The 17,945-nt window shown below is 56.6% G+C and overlaps 1 protein-coding gene across 1 annotated transcript in view; it reads right to left on the reverse strand.

The window, feature by feature from the left end:
• The window catches only part of AJAP1 (adherens junctions associated protein 1), a 36,561-nt gene extending 19,024 nt beyond the window's left edge, over positions 1-17,537 (reverse strand). The window contains exons 1-4 of the mRNA XM_050714975.1: positions 17,523-17,537; positions 17,009-17,068; positions 11,802-11,839; positions 3,757-4,358 (exon numbers count right to left, since the gene is read on the reverse strand). Coding sequence (XP_050570932.1) covers positions 3,757-4,358; positions 11,802-11,839; positions 17,009-17,068; positions 17,523-17,537 — 715 coding nt within the window. The remainder of the gene's footprint in view (positions 1-3,756; positions 4,359-11,801; positions 11,840-17,008; positions 17,069-17,522) is intronic.
• Positions 17,538-17,945: the final 408 nt, after the last annotated feature.

The following is a 17,945-nucleotide window of genomic DNA, read 5'->3' on the forward strand; positions in this document are numbered from 1 at the left end:
GACGCCTTTGCACGGTGGATCAAAGCGGCAGCTCCCTCCCAGCCGCCCAGGGTTTTCTTTTAAATGCATTTTATCTTTAATTAATTCCTTTGAAGCCTTTCGCACACGCTATCTCGTCGCATCCAGCGCCCCCTCTCCCGTACCCTCTTTTTTGAAGGCAGGGTCACCTCCCGGCGGGGAGGCGCACATCTCTGCGCCATCATTTATCCACGCTGCACTCCCAGCCAGTGCGCAGGGAGGGGGTGCTGGGGGCAGCCGCCAGCTCAGCACCACTGATGGTGGTCTGGATGCCCACACAGCCCCACGTCACCCCACGACCCCGGCCATGCACCAGGAGGTGCCCACTGGCACCACCACGAGCTCCATTACGAGCACGCTGCGTGCAGAGTACGATGCCAAATTCACCGCGCACCGGCCATCAAATAACCATTAAGAGCAGCAGACGGCACATAAAGTCTTCTGCCTTATAAAGCACTTAAAGGTTTAATTAAAGATGGCTTTATTCTAATAATACTGAAAGGAAGGCCTCAGACAACTCAGCGAGTGCAATTCATGCTTAAACTTCGACAGCCCCTGATTCACGCTTTTCCTTTTCTTTTTTTGGCTGAGCCAGTAGGAAGAGCAGATCCTCGCTCCTGCGGAGGCCAGCAGCCTGCAGACAGCACCGCGCCACCACGACGACAAAAGCTCTGTTACAACCTTTGCCTCTCACAGCACTATGGAATTTTAATTATTTCTCTCCTTACATGCTCCATCGTAAAATGAATATGACAGCCCCCGAAAAAGGAAGCACATTTTTGAAAACCATAAGCATAAACTACGCATGGGTGAACATATTGAGTCCCCATCTGACTGCCATCAGCACTCTTGCCAGGCGCTGAGCAGACATAGGTGGCACAGGGATAAACACACCTGATTTTCAGTTTACTTGCTACAAAAAAAAAAAATAATCTTGCACGATAACACCCACCACAAACAGAGCTGCATGCACTATCTCCCTTTTTTCTTTTTTGGACTCCAGAAGCAATCACTTGTCTATCTTTTCTCCTCCTAAGCAGGATTTTTGCTATTCCACTGAAATTTTTAGGCTTGTTTTTCTGCTGGTGAGTCACATAAAGATTGTTTCTTATTATTTTTTCTCTCTTCTTAACCAAGAAGGAGTGGGGCGAGAGGAAAACCTGAGCAAGATTGCTCTAATTGCTTGCCTAACCGAATGCCACCACGTTTGCCAGCGTGGGAAGCGGTGCCGTGCCGGGAGCCGAGTGTGCAGGTCCCCACCAGGCCCCCACCAGGTCCCCACCAGGTCCCCTGTCCTCGCTGCCCCTGCCAGCAGGGCACAGGGCCTCCTGGCCATGCACACGGTGGATGGAAGGCACAGCGATGGCACCTCCCAGCTTCTAAAAGCATTTCTGGAGAGAATTAACATTCTCCTCCCAGTCACTTTGTTGACTCACGTCCCCATCCTCAGCTGCCATCCCACACCAAGGGAAGGCGAAAGCTTTTGTCCCCCAAACCGCGGCAGCTCCCTGTAGGCGCGCGCAGGGAGGGCAGCAGGGGGGAAGCAGTGCTTCCACCAGCACCACAGCAGCTGATCCGCTCCGACTGCGTACGAGACCACACGGGACAGCAGCGAGGGTGCTGCTGGTGGGCTGGGAGCTCGTGGGAGCCCCTGTGAAGGCCCTGGCCCGGGGATGCTGCAGGCCCGCAGCTTCCGAGCGCGATGCCTCTGCACCTCGCCCTCCCGTACCATCGGCGGCGCCGCCGCGCAGGGCTGCAGGACAGCGATTTGTGATGTTCACTGAGGCACATCAAGAGTACAAACAAGTTACCTAATCCTAATTTGTAGCCATATGTTTTTCCAGGCAGAGAACAAACACTTCCAGCCGCTAGAGCTTATGTAACAGAAAGGAGCAGGGCTCGCACGACGCATGGGCTTCCACGTGCGCACCGTGGCCAGCGCTTCGGGTTGCTGCTGGCCACTTCCTTGCCACAGTGAAGGGCTGAGGGGGACCCCGGTTCTACCAACACGCTGCTCCCAACCTCCTGCGGCTCCCTCTTGCCATTTTGTGCCTGAAGGGAACCATGGAGCAGCGGGATCCTGGCAGGAGCTGTCACCCCGTGGTCAGGCTGGCCATGGGGCGTTAGCTGGCAGCAATACAGGCTTTAAGTAAGAGGTTAAACGCCTTTTTCCTTGGTGTCCTGCCTGCCCCAGCAGCAGTCCTGGTGGAGCTTTTGGTCGTCTTCTCTCACGCAGCCGCAGCACAGGAGTTTCCTCCCCATCCTGAGCCTTTGTGCCTCGTGACGGAGCCTTCCCCCCGAAGGAGCTCACCAGGGCTGCTCGCTCTGATCAAGCAGCTTCCTCGCTGGGATTTGATGTAGAGCAAGAAAGGGCTCTGTGCTCGCCTCCAAGACCTCGCTGGAGGTTTCCTGGGTGCTTAGCACGGATAACGGCAACAAAAGCAAATTTGGAGCTCAGGCACTTTTCAATTTAGGGCGGATAGACTGAGATAAGAAGGTCCCTTAGCCCAGGAAAGGAATTTATTGTATCCACCATTCAGTGGAAAGAAGATCATTAACAAAAGCTCTGATCCTGGAAAAGCCCCTAATGGGAGCTCAGAGCGGCAGTGCGAGCCCCCAGGGAGCTCCCAACTCCACAGCACTGGGGCCGTGCTGGAGGCTGGGATCCGGGCCGGGCGATGCCGCAGCGCGGGGCTGTGAGGCTCAGCACCTCGCCAGGGACGTCAGGCTGCCGGCGGTTTGTGCTGGGAATTATCAGTGCTCCACGGCTAATTCATCCAGCTGATTCTATTTATTTATTTATTTATTAGCAAAAAGATGTGTGGGTTGGGCGATTTTTCGCTGCCACAAATAACTTCAAGTTAGGAACAACATTCTGGTTGGTTTTTCCCCTTTCTCCCAAGCAGGGCGTGCTAGATAAATTCATCAGGATTAAGATCAGATCATAAAATTCCTTTTCGTTTTGACTAGAAAATCACTGTGGGCTAAAAGCAGTCAATGCACAGTGAATATATTCTGTAAACTGTATAACAGTATCCCACAGTTTAATACTGGTAATAACAAATATAATTTGAAATAAATGGGAACCTGCTTTCTCATCCATGTCCATGCAGCAAATAGTGCTGGTGGAACGTATTACAGTAACTGACTGCTGCACTAAATTTGATTACGGAAGATGGTTTGTGGATGTGTACTGATAATAGGAAGAATACAGCAAGCTGCTAGAAAATGTCTCAGACAAAAGTGATGAATCAGAGCTTCCATTTGTTTCCCAAGCGCTCATTTGAAATCGCTCATCTCAGAGTCGGGCGGCGTTTCCGCAATGGCAGCCCGTGCCACGACACCCCGGTGCCAGGATCCCCTGGCTATGGATCTGCCATCCCCAGCGAGCCTCCGCCGCGCACCGAGGCTCGGTTGTGCCGCTCAGCACCGCACCCAGACCCCGGCATTGCCTCCGCTACCCAGGGCTGTTTCAGGATGGATCCAGAGCAGAGCACAGCACCCAAGCCGTGATGCACCCCGAGCCTCTGGCACACGCAGAGGAGCCGAGACAGACGGGCAAACTACCCCAACTGGCCATACAAACCACCCCAAATGGCCAGACAAACCACCCCAATCAGCCAGACAAGCACTGCTGATCCCGCTCCGGGGTCGGGCATCCCCCAGCACCGCGGTACAGGATAGCACACCCCACCCCACGGGAACGTCAGGCGCTGTGCTCGGTGCCCGGGACGGTACCTGAGGTGTCTCCCAGGCCGCGGGGTGGGCGGGCGTCCTTGCCACCACTGCTATGGCCGGCGGCCGGCTCGGCGGTGCTGGGGCGGCTGGGGCTGCCACGGGGCGCCTCGCCGCCGGGTGTGGGAGCCGGGCTGCTGGGGGGCGGCGCGGCGGCGGCGGTGGTGGCGGCGGCAGCGGTGGTGGCAGCAGTGGTGGTGGTGGTGGCGGCGGTGGTGGTGGCGGCGGTAGTGGTGAAGGCGCCGGGCAGCGTGCTGCTCTCCAGGGAGTCCTCCTCGCCCGTGGGGCCCCAGACGATGACCTCGGGCAGCGCTGTGGGCCGCCCGTCCCGGGGGGCGAAGCCGCGGCCCCGCAGCTGCCTCCTGGCGCGGGGAAGGGGGACGGGGGGCGGCCGGCGGGAGCGGGGGGTGCAGGGCCAGGGGGGGACGGGGCGCCGCGGCTCCTCGCCGCCGCCCATGCCCCACAGTGCGCCGCGGGGCAGTCTGTGCCGGTGTGCCGGCCGCGGCGAGAGCCGGACCCCGACGGGCTCACAGCTGGCGAGGTCCATGGCGAGGTGGAACATGGCTATCAACATCCAAGCATGGCTTCCTAGCAGGCAACCTGACCTGCGGACAGACAGTGGAGCGTGTTAGAGAGAGGAAGAGCACGGCTGGCACAACAGACGGCTTTCCGCGACCCCCTTCCTAAGGTGGGGAGTGAAACCCTGCAGCCCGGCCATGTCCAACCCGGTGACACCCCCCAGCCCCATCGGCGCTGCGAGGGGACGCTGCCACCCCCTCGTGCTCCAGGCAGCGCTCCCCCAACGACAATGCAGGATGCCCTGGCCACCCACTCCCCTTCCCGCTGCCAAAGCGGAACGGCACAGATCCCGAGAGCTGCGTGAAAGCCACGGCTGCAGCAGGGAGAGCAGCCGTGGATGGATGTCCTTCCATCTCCAACACTGGGAGCAGCCATCGAGCTGGCCCAGGGGATGTTTCCATCCCTCATTTCAGGGGTTTGAGGTGCGAGAGGGGCACAGGCGAGGCGGGAGGAGGTGGAGGACATGTGTGTGCACCGCAGCCTGCATTTGATTGCACAAAGCCCAGGAACCCACTGGCACAAGCAGCAGCCACACCGTGCCGGCACCGAGCGCTGGATGCGATCTCGCCTCGTGCGAGCCCACGGCAGGCGGCGGCGGCGCTAACCAGTCAATGAGTTAGTGCGGGAGAGCGCACGAACGCTCGCTTCTGCATGTGTAACCCACTTCTTATTAATCAGGTCGCTGTGACTCAAAAGGAGCAGCTATTCCCCGGGCGCGGGGAGGGCCGGGTGTGCGGCGCGGCGCCGCCTGCAATCCCAGCTCCGCGCCCGGCCGCGCGCCTGCCTCGCGGGATGCGCCCGCGCTGCTCCTTCCCCCAGCGAAGCCCCCAGCGTGGCAGGGAATGACGAGCAGCCCGCTCAGCTGCGCTCTTTGTGGATAAATGGAATCGCTGGAAATCGCACTGAACTGTCAGCAGGTTAATTATTTTAAATTTTGCTTTGATGTAAAGTGCCACCATTATTTCATGTCAAATCCCTCTTTCTTTCTCAGTTATGTCTTACCTTGAGAAGTTCTGCTCTAACTCGTATCTTCCCCTATGATGTTATTTCACGTGAAGCGCAGTGCTTCACGGAAGGAAAATGCCTGAGATATGCAGGGCTTTTTGCTTTTTCAGAAAAAAAAATTAATAGGCCAAAGCCCAAAAATCTTTACTCCATTTTATTCGGCTTTTACACAAGAAAGACTTTTGTCGAACTCAGGAGGAGTTAATGAGAGCTTTATATGGCTAAAGAGACTAATCCTCCACAGCACTATACCCCGTAAAGTCATTGGTAGCACTACAAAATGTGCATCTGGTTGACAGAAGAATTGTATACTCCCTCCGTGCGTGAGCAAATGAAGCCAATGGAGATGACCTGGATACTCTGAGGCGCAGTCTTTTTCTGCTCAAAGCATTTTTCTTTTTTCTTCCTAATTGGCTATTTTTTCAAAGCATAACAGCATTTATTTTGGGGAGGAAAAAGGCGATGCACGGAAAGAGCGCAGAAGGAGAAGGGGAAGAGCCAGCAACAAACAACATAAACCAAAATAGTTCAGGCTGGGGGAGGAAAAATTTCAAGATGTTAAAAAAAAAAAAAAAAAAAGCACACAAAATACATTGTTGGTGCATTTTTTTAGAGGCCAGCTGGGCCGGGTGCAGTGCCCCACCCAGGCAGTACCATCCCCCCAGGCACGGCTGCGCTGGGGGCACCGAGCTATCTTTGCTCCTGCTGAAACTGCCTCTGCCACGTGTTTGTAAGGGAGGGCAGGTGCGGGTTCGCACTCCTGAGCTAGCGTCGTGGGTCTGTCCCCTGTGAGATTTTGGGAGCCGAGCCACACGCTAACCCACGGGGCAGAAGTAATCTGATTTGGGCACAAAGAACGTCCCCACGTGCTGCGCGCCGGCAGCTCCGCGGGCAAAGCCGGTGAGCAGCCAGGAGGTCGGGCTTCCATCGAGAGCATCACACGTGGGATCACCTCAGCAATATTCACAGCCCCGCTGTCACCCCAGCGGCACGCCAGGCTCAATTTCAGCCTCCGCTTAACTCAACTCCCGATGCGATTTGAAATTTCTCCTTGCGAGGAAGGAGGGGTGCCAGGCACCTCCCCAGCACTACGCGCACCCCGAGCAGCGTGCCCACAGCACCCATGCGCGCACATGCGCACACCAAAACCTCTCCGCTGCCGGTCTGGTCCTCCAGGAGAAAGCAGTGCAAATGATGCACTTTTATTAATAGCCGCTGAATGAGGAGAAGGAAGATGAAACCAGCCCAAACTTGGTTGTCGCTGAATCCCAGCTGTTGTCTTTTAGCTTCTCAGAGACAAAATACCGGTCCTCAGTACTTGGGATTGGCAGCTCCCAGAGGAAAGCAGATTTTTCCCCTCGTCCTATTTCCTCCTGCTTGCTCATGACATTCTCAAGTCGCAGCAGCGGTGGCAGAGCCCCAGCACTCTGCAGCACCACGGCTGGCTCTGGCTAGCCCTCAGCTCGTGGGACTTGGCTTCAGCACGGGCCATGCCCGAGCACCCCGGGGCTGCTCCCTGCAACGCTGGGAGGATGTGGGGAAGATGCAGCACACAGAACACGGCCCCTGCATCCGTGCGGGTCATGCAGAAACCCTGCGCCCAAGCACGGTGCCACCGGGTGATGCCCAAAGGCGGGGGCGTTCCTCGCTCCTGGCATCGCTCCCCAGGCTCGGTCTGGCCCCCGAGCCTCTGGTGATGGGCAGGGACATCCAGGGCTCCTCTGGGGCAGCGCAAGGCTGTCCCCGACAGCACCCCAAGGGTGGGGGGGTCACCTGCCTGCCGCAGCCCTTGGGGCGATGCCAGCCACGGCCCCGGCCACCCGCCGGCTGGCACGGCCCCAGGCACGGCTCCTGGGGGGGGGGGGGGCTGCCAGGCCGGTCAGCACGCAGGAATTGCGTGTGGCACGCGATCTTCCGAGGCTTTTGCAACGACGGAGAAGAGAGAGTGTCCTTCAGCACAAATAGCAGCGTGTGGGAGTCGGCGTCGTCCAGGCAACGCAGCGCGGTGCGCGCAGAGCGGCGCTGGGGATGCGGCAGCGCAGCGGGGCCGCCGGCGAGCGGTCCCGGGGCTCCGGTGGGAGCAGCCCCCGTCCCCCACCCCCGATCAGGCTGGGGGCTGCAGCTCGCTCCCCACATGTCCCCCGGCCCCAACCCGGCCTCCTGCCAGTGCTGAGGGTGACAGAAGTGTTCCACGGGGCAGCATGGGGATGCATCCACCCCGGAGGTCCTGCCTCGCCCTGGTAACGGGCCTGTCCAAAGCCCGGGCTATCCCTCAGGAGCCCGATGCTCCCGGCATGCTGCCCCCAGGGACCCCCCGTGCCCACCCACCCCAAGCCGGGTGTAAGCCCCTGCTCGGCTCTCAGGGGGCGCGAGCAGAAAGTCACTGCTGGTCGCAGGCGGCTGTGAGCAACTCGCTGCTGGCACAGCTATTCTGAGGCACGGCTCTCGGAGGACTTACGATCTTTGCTGATGCGTCAAATGGCACAAATCCTCCTCCGACTGCACGCACCGCATCTCGCCAGGCGGAAAGCAGAGGGCAGAGGAACAATAACTGCTCACAGCACCTGCAGGAACTTACTGCTAAGGGTGCTGACGGCTGTGGCACCACGACCTGCAGAGGGACCGGCAGGGTCCCTCACACCGCTCACCGCATCCTCGAGACCAGGGCTTTGACTATCCACAACCCCCTCCCTCACCCTCTACCATTTTCCTCATTGCAAAGAAAGCAGGGAGAAGCGTGGGCAATTATTTCTTTTCCCTTCTCGGAGGTGAATGAGAGCGTTATCCTGAAATGTCCTTCAAACTCAAGGGAAAGTTCAACAAAACTTGGCAAGGCAGTTAAGCAAAGAAAAGAGCAGCAGAGAGATCTGAAACCACGGAATCCCTTCTTTGCCTCCTCACCCAGGAGCCTTTGTTCCCGTGCACCACAAATCCGCTCCTGTGGCTTAATGGATGGTGAGCAGGCCGTATTTTCACGCAGTAAGAGAAACTCCTACAAATATTTACATGTGCTTAACGGCGAGTACAAGAGCAGTTGACTGAATTCAATGAAACCGCTCCGATAATTACAGTGATTGCACGCGGGGCCTGCGGGGACCATTGACCACCACGGCAGCGCCCAGCCGAGCTCTGCGCCGAAGCAGCCCCCACGGAGCCCTGCTGGAGCCCCACGGCTTCAGGAGGAGAACGGGAGAAGGAGACACGCGTTCCTGTGCTTCACAATTAGTTGTGAAATTACTGGTGTCGGTACGTCGGAGGCAAAACTTGGGTTAAACACTTGAATAATTACATGCCTGTTATGCGGATTTTAATTAGGTTTCCTTGCAGCTCTGCAGCGCAGGAGGCGCGGCGGGGGGGCTGGGGGAGGTGGGCTCCATGGGCACGCGGGGAGGCGCGGGGGCTTTCCAACCCCTCGTCCCCAGGGCATTAATAGTGTGGGGACGAGCAGGAGGAGGCGAGCTGCTGGTTTCTCCTGAGCATCCCGCCCAGCAGACGACCACCCACGAGGACCTGCAGCCGGGTGCTCCCAGAGCCATGGCAAGGCAGGACCCTGGCTTGGAGGGGCGTGGGGGTGCGAACCCCTCCGGGACCAGCAGCATTTCATCCCAGCACGCTCCTCTCCATGCAGCATCTCCGTTTCCAGAAGGGCGATTCTCCCCGCACAGCCCCCCGAATCAGCCCCCGCACTGCCCCAGCAGCCCAGAGGACAGGTTCTCCAGAGCAAGTTAAATGGGACTATTAGCCAGTTAATTTCCTGGCAGAAATAAAAACACACAATATTTAGTCATTTGTTTTCCCTCCCTTTTCCCCTGCTCTTTTAGAAAGGGACAACTCAGACACCACCAACAAATACTCGCTAGCGAGATTAAATCCCTTAGCTGGAGGCACAGCAGTGAGGGGGAGAAACCAGCAGCCTTTGCACTTTGAGCTGAGCTCAGGACAGCCCACACTAACTCCCACATTGCAGACCCCCAGACCCAAGCACTGCAGCCCAGGCATCACCCAGCGCATCCAGACGAGCCTCGCTGCTCTGCTTTTGGACCCGGGGCTGGTCCCAGGTTTGGGGCCGTTTTGGGGCACCTGGGCTTCTGCTGCCCCGCTCACAGCGAGCGCCTTGCTCGCAGCCTCCAGCCCCTGCCGGGGAAGTTTGTTCCTTCCCGGCTGGCTGTCTCCCTGCCCAGCCTGGCAGAAAAGCCTAAATCCCGTGCTTGCGGGGATTTTCTGTCTTTCAACTCCAACGACTTTGCTGAGCACCTTGAGAACAGAAATTGTCTCCGTTTTCAAGGTGATGGCGCTACCAACGTGGAAGGTGCTGAGAGCATTCCTTACAGCCCTACTGCCTGCCTTGTACGATACTTTCTCCCCAGTATGAAAATCCCTTTGTAAATCCTCTCAGATGCAGCCATTTGCTTTGAAGGGCAGGGAAGCTGGCACTTCAGAAGCAGATTAATTCGAGGGGGCACGGGGGTCTGATCTCGCTGCGCTCTCGTGCTGGGAACGTTGTGCCGGAGATGCTGTCGTGCCCAGGGCTCCTCCTGGGGCTCTTCCCATCAGCTCCTGCCCGCGGGACACACCAAGGCCATACCCAGACCCTTCTGAAGCTTCATTTACAGCCAGAAGCTGCCGAGCATTTTGCGAATCAAACACACGCAAGAGAAATGCTTTGCTCATTCGTATTCCCAGATTGTGGACGAACCTCAAATCTCAAATCTCAGGATTCTCTCTGATCTGCCGTTACCACCTCTGTTCCTGGGCCTCCCTCATAAACACATGAAATAGGGGGCTGGCAGACCCGGCCCCAAATTCCCTTTGAGCACTTTCCCAGCTGTAAAAGCCGAACTGCTGCCGCTCAGAGACCCGCACGGACACCTCTCCCCAGGGACTGCCAGCATGCAGAGGCTGAGGCTCTTGGAACACCTTTGCAGCTCTGAGGCATGTGCCCAGTCCATATGGGTGCAGAAAATTAATTACGTTATGTTTCCAAACCAGTACAGAGCAGGGAGGGGTTAGGTGCTGCTTTTCAAATGACGAAGCTGTATGCAGCGGCATAGCAGTCTCCAACTGCATCATGGAGTTTGGACAGAAATGTGTATGAAAAACAAAGCACGTAAAGGAAGATGAGAGCAGGCAGGATAATCAGAATAACCCCCCCCCCCTTCTGTGCCCTCCGTGCACGTTATTTTGCATTTCTATCTGCAGAGACAGCCTGGCACAAGCGCCCCAAGGGCAGAGGTGGCTGCAGCAGCACGAGGCCCAGCGATGTGATGGGGCGCACTGCCTCGAGCCCAAGTGTGCCTGGGGCTGGTGGCATCCCAGTGCCGTGTCTTCGGGGACAGGGTGCCCGGGCACCCATGCGGCTCGGTGCCACCTCGACCTCGCCATTTCTCATGCCTGCTGGGTGTTGGGTGTCAGCACTGCCCCTGGTGACAGCCGGGTCTTTCCCAAGAAGCTGCCATCAGAGCACAGGGAGGGGGCTGTAGTTGTGCTGTCCCAAAGCCCCTGAAGCCCAGCGCTGCGGGGATGCTGCTTCAGGAATCAGCCGCTGCCAGCTCCTGGTGCCAATCCCTGTGTGCGGGAGGGGAAGGCAGGGAGATCCAGCGTGGCTGGTGAACAGGAGGAGGAACATGATGGGAAGGGAAAACATCTCGTACTGCTCCAAGGCAAAATGTTTTTAGGCTGCATACGCTCCCTCGCCCTTTCTCTTCAGGTGCCACCTGACATTGTTTGCTCCTGCAGGAAGGGCACAGCCACACGGGAACACAATCCCTCTGCAGGTCTGCAGCTCCCTGGCGTGCTGGGGATGTCCCCATCCCACTGACCGTCCGGGGACACAGGCCCCTGCACCGCTGGTCCCGCGGGTGGGAGGTGGGTTAATCCAGCAGCTGCAAAACCAGGCTACGTGCTGCACGCCTGGAAATCCCTGAATTTGGTCATCTGTCAAAGCAATTAACTAGGATCAGGGCCACGGAGTGGCTTTGACAAATTGCAAAATACAAATTGTCAGCAGCTTGCAAGCCATTTGCAAATAACCCATTTCACTGAAGCCTCAAAAGACTCACTCGAGTGTGAATCTATAGGGCAGCAAGGCAGAGGTGCTGATTTGCATCCCTTTCATAAGGTACTTGTTTTCTCTCCAAAAACGGCCCCTTTCTCCCATGACTGTGGAGACACTTCACAGGCAGCCGTAAATGCAGAATAGGCTGATTTTTAATGCAGAATTATACAAATGGAACCATTCTTCCATTTCATGCCTCATGTTAGGTAATGTATTGGTGTTGCACAGGGAATCAAGGTTATGTCCTTGTTTTGATGATTTACGAACTGAGCATTTTACGTCTCCAAACAGCAAGCAATACAGAGACAAAAATATTCCCACGACTGCCAGGAGGACAAGCAGATGTGACAGGGCGATGCTGGCTCGTCCCAGGCAAGGTGCAGCATCCTTGTGGCACGGACCTGGGTGCCTGGCTCCCGGAAGTCTTTGCCAGTGCAGCTCTGCGTCCTACACGAGCGTTCAGGTCACCACACATTACAAGATTATTTAGAAGAACTCCCTGGTTTCACAAGGAAAAAATGCTGCTTTATCTCTGAGGGTGACTTCCATGCTGGAGCAAAGGGACGAGAGGGGAAAGCTCCCAGGGCAGCAGGTTACCTGCCTGCAGCCGCGTGCCCTCTCCCAGGTGGGGACTGCAGCCACTGGTGCGTGCCGCAGCCCTTCCCCTCCCCAGCCCCGGTTCTGTGCGCGATGCTCCCCGCAGCGCTGCGACTGTCCTTTGTCGTGAGCTACAGCTACAAGCCATTGCCATGGAAATAGAGGAGCGCCATTGCACTCCGGGGCTGAACAGGCCCCTCGGATGGGCTGGGGGGAGGAAAGCAGCAAATTCCCATGCACGGGCAGATGACAAGACACGTGTGGGCTCAGCACCATCAGGGCTCCATAGAGCACCCGCGCCCAGCACCGCTGGGAGCAGCCCCCTGCTCCGCCGCACTCCTGGGCAATGCCTGGACGTCGCTGTGAACCCAGCCCTGCCCGGCCTGGCCGAGCTGGGAACGCGTTGTCTGGAGCCCCAGATTCCTCCAAGTTAATTACAAATTTAGGAAAACATGGCTGCCAAGGTCTTTAAAGCTGGGCCTGGGAATTAAGGCACGGAAGCTGACATACAGTAGCACCTAGGTAAATTAAACGTGCCACATCACTACCTATTCATATTACAGAACTGAGCTTCAGGATTACATACTAATAAAAGTGGTATTTAAAACAATTCCTAAGTTCCTTCCCTCTCCCCTCTCCCCACAAGTAATTAAACTGACAACACTTCGTGCGGTGGAAGAGAGGGGATTTATTACAGAAGAAAATTAGTGGGGGGTGAAGCACACCGAATTCCCACTGCCAGGCTCTTGCAGCCAGGCAGACAGAGCACGTTCCTGCTGGAAACGGGGCAGGACTGGGGAAGGAGCAGCCCCGGTGCTGGGGTGTGCATGCCCCCGAGGAGCAACGTGCGTGCAGGGCAAAGGCTGCACACCCCCAGCGGTGCCAGGACACCCAGGGGAGCCTCAGTCACCCGACTGAGCAGGGGAACAGCAGCATGCCCCAAACCCAGGCTCTCATAGCATTTAGGGGGCACGGTTTCACAGCTACAACACGCGATTCCATTTCCAGCAGGAGGCCGGACAGCGGCAGTGGGGCCGCTCGCATCCACAGCCCTCCCGCAACTGCCTTCAGCTCACCCAGCTGCAAATAAGTAATTTCAACATCTGAATAGCAGCGAGCGGGGAAGGCGTAATTAATACCCAGCGGTATCTCCAACATGCTGATACGGTAGGTGCAGACCCTGCCAAGGCTGTCAGGGAGCGGAGCTGGCTCGGCGGTGCCGCGGCCCCGTCTGTTCGCACGGCTGGGCCCCGGCCTCCCAGCGCCTGGGGAAGGTCGAGCCCAAGGCCACGGCACTGCCCCTGCTGGGGTCTGTGCCACCTAAACCCAAGCTTGTGCCAGAGGGCTCCTGGTGCTCCTCCCTTCCACCCTGCGTGGGTTTCAGCCCCCGTTTTCAAACGTTTCGATGCATGCCGACAGGATGCAGGGTGCCCTGTGGGGCAGGAGCGCAGCCGGCACGGGGAGCCCCCAGCACGGCTGGCACGGGGGTAGCAAACACCACCAAAGATCTGCGGCATAGCCTGACTGGCTCTGACAAGGACACAGCAGCTGTTATAGGCTGTTTTACCCGGTCGTGTGGGATTATTTCAGATAGGATTTGAAAAGCACTGGGGGCGGGCGGGGGAGAAGCCGGGGAAGCCAGCATGTGCCTTCAGGCAGAGAAACGTCTTCAGCAAGTTTCTGTGTAAAACCTGAGCTCCGGTATTCACCTGCTGCTGCTCTGACAAGCATCCAGCCAGCCGACAGAAAACAACCGCCAGGCAGCTGCCTGCCCTGAGAGTCAGAGGCCACGGCTTCAGCTGACGAACACCACGAGGCCGGGAGAGGGGCTCCCACAGAGCCCCCCGGGGAGCTGCTCCGCTCCGAGCAGCTCGGCTCATTGCTGCAGAGGTCACGGGCACCGAGGGCTGCCCCCGGCAGGACCCGGCACTGCCCCGGGTGTGCTGCTACAGCAGCGAGGAGCAGGCTTGCGTGAAGCCAGGAGAAGCAGAGCCTGGAGGCGAGCTGCGCACGACCTCGCCTGCTTCAGCATCCCTTGGTGCCCGCTCCTCAGGTGTCGATGCGGCAGCGGCTCAGGTGCCGGGGAGCGTCCAGCCCAGCAGATAAAGCACGGAGAAAGGTCTCTGGCTGCTGCCGACCCACAGAAGGTGCACGTACAGCAACGAGGGAACAAACTGGCACAGGCAGCGCCCAGGATCTGCAACCCGCAAACTCTGCCAGCGCCTCTGCCAACGCAGCCTCAAACACTGCGCGTATTTAGCGCGGCGGGGCTGGACAGTAGGGCATTTCATCAAACTGTCTGCAGTAACACTCGCCGTCTGTCCCGCCTGGACAAAGGGGTGCTGTGAGAGCTGGCTTTCAAGCTAAAACCTGCACCTGTCTCCCATTTATTTCACTCTCCCCCCTAGGATTTTGCACCAGCGCTGGCTATCAGGCAGAAGCAAGAGCTCCAGCTCAGACACAACCTGCTGGAAAGTTTCTCCCAATGCCATCTCCAAATCCACCAAAAATCCTTTAGAAGAGTCACGGTCTCAAGCCCCATTCTTCAGGAAAAATAAAAATCCATAAAACTAAGGAAATTAGCTCTTTGTTATTTTGCCTTTCCATCTAACGTTGCTTGTACTCCTGTGTCCAGATCTAGCCTTGGGTAATCCAAGGGCAGGACTTCTCACCTTAGCCCCCGGCTTGCAGCGGGGGCTGGGATGCCCAGCACTGGGCTGGCACACGCGTGGCCCCGCATCACCGCTCCTCATTTACAAAACGGTGCTGCCGAAAGGAAGGGATGGCGACACGTGTACGAGAGCAGTAAACCCGGGAGCTTAGAGATTATCCCTAATGCTGCGAAGAATAAATAAGGACAGCGGAGTTCAGCTGCGAGCCCGGTCCCACCGGACCAGATCCCGGCATGGAGAGGAGAACGGGAGCCCAGAGCCCCCCGTGACCCCCCCCACGCCCTGGTGCCACGCTCCTCCAGCCCCCGGAGCTGCCAGGATGGGTCCATTGGCTTCCAGATGTGGGCTCACATGGGAACGTGCATCTCCCCCACAGCCATAAACGAAGAACGAGGTCATTTCCCTGCTTCGCTCACGAGTTTTCTTCCTTTTCCACACGTTTATCCCCTGTAGAATTGACCCACAAACAAAGCAGTTTATCCGGGGAACGATCAGGCCTTTTAGTCTGACAAAATAAAGGCATCGACGTGTGAAATCCAGACGTAAACCCAGAGCCCTGCAGGGGAGGCAGGAGCTGGGGTTTCCCCGGTGGCAGGAGGCTGCTGAGTTGACCAGACAAATTTGGGGACTGCAGCAATCCCCAATCCTTGAGGCTGGGGCAGGTGTGCTGGAAGGATTCCCTCTCCTCCAGCCCACTCCCATAGAGGTGCAGGGATTTCACGAGACGGTGATGACTGCAACCTACCCCATCTCTGAAAGGCCCTCCATGAACCCAGATCATGGTGTAAACTACTGATTATGGCACTTTTTAATGCCAAAGCGCTTTCTGCCCCACCAACAGCCGCAGCCCCCAGTCCTGATATGCTCTGTCCGGCCCCGAAGCTCGGGACGCCTCTGTGCAGCCCCCGGGGCAGTGAGCGGCTGCTTTCGGGGCTGGGCAATGGCCAGCACGAGGCTGCAGGGAACCACAGAACCATGGCTTCCCCGCTAAATAACGGAGCACTTATCTTGTTTTCTAAATTAATGTGCCCAGGCGTGTCATTACAGCGTACACAGGAAACACTTTGATCTAAAAAAAATAAGATAAGTTAGCTCAGTATGCATTAAGTAGCAGCTTAACGAGTTTTAAAACAAAATAATTAAAATGGGTTCATTATACTGTTGTAACACAATACGACTTCACAGGAACAGCCGCATCGGAGTTCACAGCTCTGCCCGCCGAGATATCCCAAATAAAGGAAAACATTATCACTGTGAGAAATACCCAAGGAAAGAATATCTGCCAGCGTGATTCGTGATTCGTCAGGAAGATCTCCCCAGGTGTCCCGCTTCCCCTGGGAAGCCCAACCAAACTGGGCTGCAGGGCCAGCATGGTGTGCTATTTAATGGGGTTGCTCTCGATTTACACCGCTGTAATCAAGATCCAAACCTGGCTTTCTTCATGGGAACTCCCAGGTGGCCCCGCGAGCCCACGGATGCTCAGTCTATCATGAAACCCCAGCAGTAGTACGAGGAAATGAACACAGGGAAAGTGTAAAGAATTTCAAAAGATGCAATAACCGCTACAGAAATGGAGAAGATGAGAGAAATCAAACCACTAAAAGCAGACAGACAGATAGCTTTTACGGAGCAAGAAATACAATAAAAAATAGAAGAAGCAAAGCACGCTTTGAAAGTATCAAAAGTCAATACACAAGCTGGGAGAAAGCAAGAGCAGGATCCCGGTGCAAGGCAGGGAGCACATCCCCGCCGGGGCTGCCCCGCTCTGGGCACGGGGGCCGGCGCTGCGGGAACAGGCTCGTGGCTGGACCTGCTTAGTGGAAAAAAGAGAATGGGCTGAAAAGACAGAGAAAAAGCAAAACCAAAATAGAAAGCAAGGAAATAGAAATAGAAAGCGAGAATGAAATCCAGGGCAAAGACTCTTGATCCTTTCATACAGAGGTTTAAATCCCCTTTTAGCACCAAACAATTGCTTTTTCCACGGAGGAGAGCAGTGCTCCCTGCCACGGCCACCTCGGTGCGCGCACAGCAGCGGCTCGCAGCCACACCTCGAAGAGCAGCAGGAGCAGCAGCAGCAGGAGCAGCAGCGCGATCCTGCAGGATAAAGGTGAACATGAGTCACCAGCGGCCCTTCTCCAGCGAGCACGGAGAAAACACTGTGCTGTTTGTGGGCATACACCCTCCGGAGGCTAATTGCCAGTGAGTCAGATATCACTGTGCTTTGCATCTCATTAAAAAAAAAAAAAATCCCTTTCGCAAGAGAGATTAAACTTTTCAAAGCATTATCTCCAGAGCAGATGAAGGTCCCAGCCAGGGAGATCGGCAATAACAAGGAGACTTTTCTCACCCCTTGCTGCTTTCTGTAACCCTCTGTGATGCACTCCATCTCCTGTGTCATCTCGGCTTTCTGCAACAGAGCAGAAAGGCGGCCCCTGCCCATGCCCACCCCAGGTCACCCAGAAACCCCCTGTTTGCTGCATACGGCGCTGCTGATGTCCTCGTGGGAGCAGGACAGAAACTCCTGCAGAAACACTTCTCTTCATTAAAAAAAAAAAAAAAAAAAAGACGAAACTCATCCCTCAGCATCAACACTCATAAGAGCAACCTCGGCCAAAAGTTATTCACACCTGAAGACAGAGAGGATTAATTAGCAGCATGCAGCGACAGCCTGAGCTGATGCCAGCACACATCCGTGTGCCAGCAGCCCCGTGCGCACAGGGCTTGGACCACCAAGGGACCACGTCCCCTCCTGGGGGGCTGCAGGGTCCCATCCTGCACAGGGTGTCCTGTGCACAGCACCCGCAAGGAACTGCCTGTAATAAGCAGCTCCATCCTCTTCTGTCAAAATGAGCAGCACTTACTTTGCCAGCGAACATGTCGCTTTGACACAGTGAGTTCTGCATATTTCGCTTGAGAGGATCCGACAGGAGTAGAGAGCCTCTTACAAAACCAGCAAACAAGACGGTGAATAACATCCCCGCTCTTCCCAGAGAAAACTTAATAAGAAAGCGTATGAAAGGCAACTACTTGTAGGAAACGAGTTTATTCTTCTTGGAAGCTCTTTTGAAAATCATGCACGCCAACATCTGGGATTGTAATGCTCTCTTTGTTTAATGCAAAGCCACTCCAGGCTCGGCTGGAGCTCGAGACGCACAGAGCTGCTCTTCCGAGGCCCCTCTGCAGGGGAAGGAGCAGAGCCCTGTGAGGGTCGAGGCACAAGTGGGAACGCAGCCACGTGCTGCTGGCTCCCCGGCATCAATCACCGACGTTGCACTGGGTACTTA

Source organism: Cygnus atratus, chromosome 21 (assembly GCF_013377495.2).
Source record: "Cygnus atratus isolate AKBS03 ecotype Queensland, Australia chromosome 21, CAtr_DNAZoo_HiC_assembly, whole genome shotgun sequence".
NCBI lineage: Eukaryota > Metazoa > Chordata > Aves > Anseriformes > Anatidae > Cygnus > Cygnus atratus.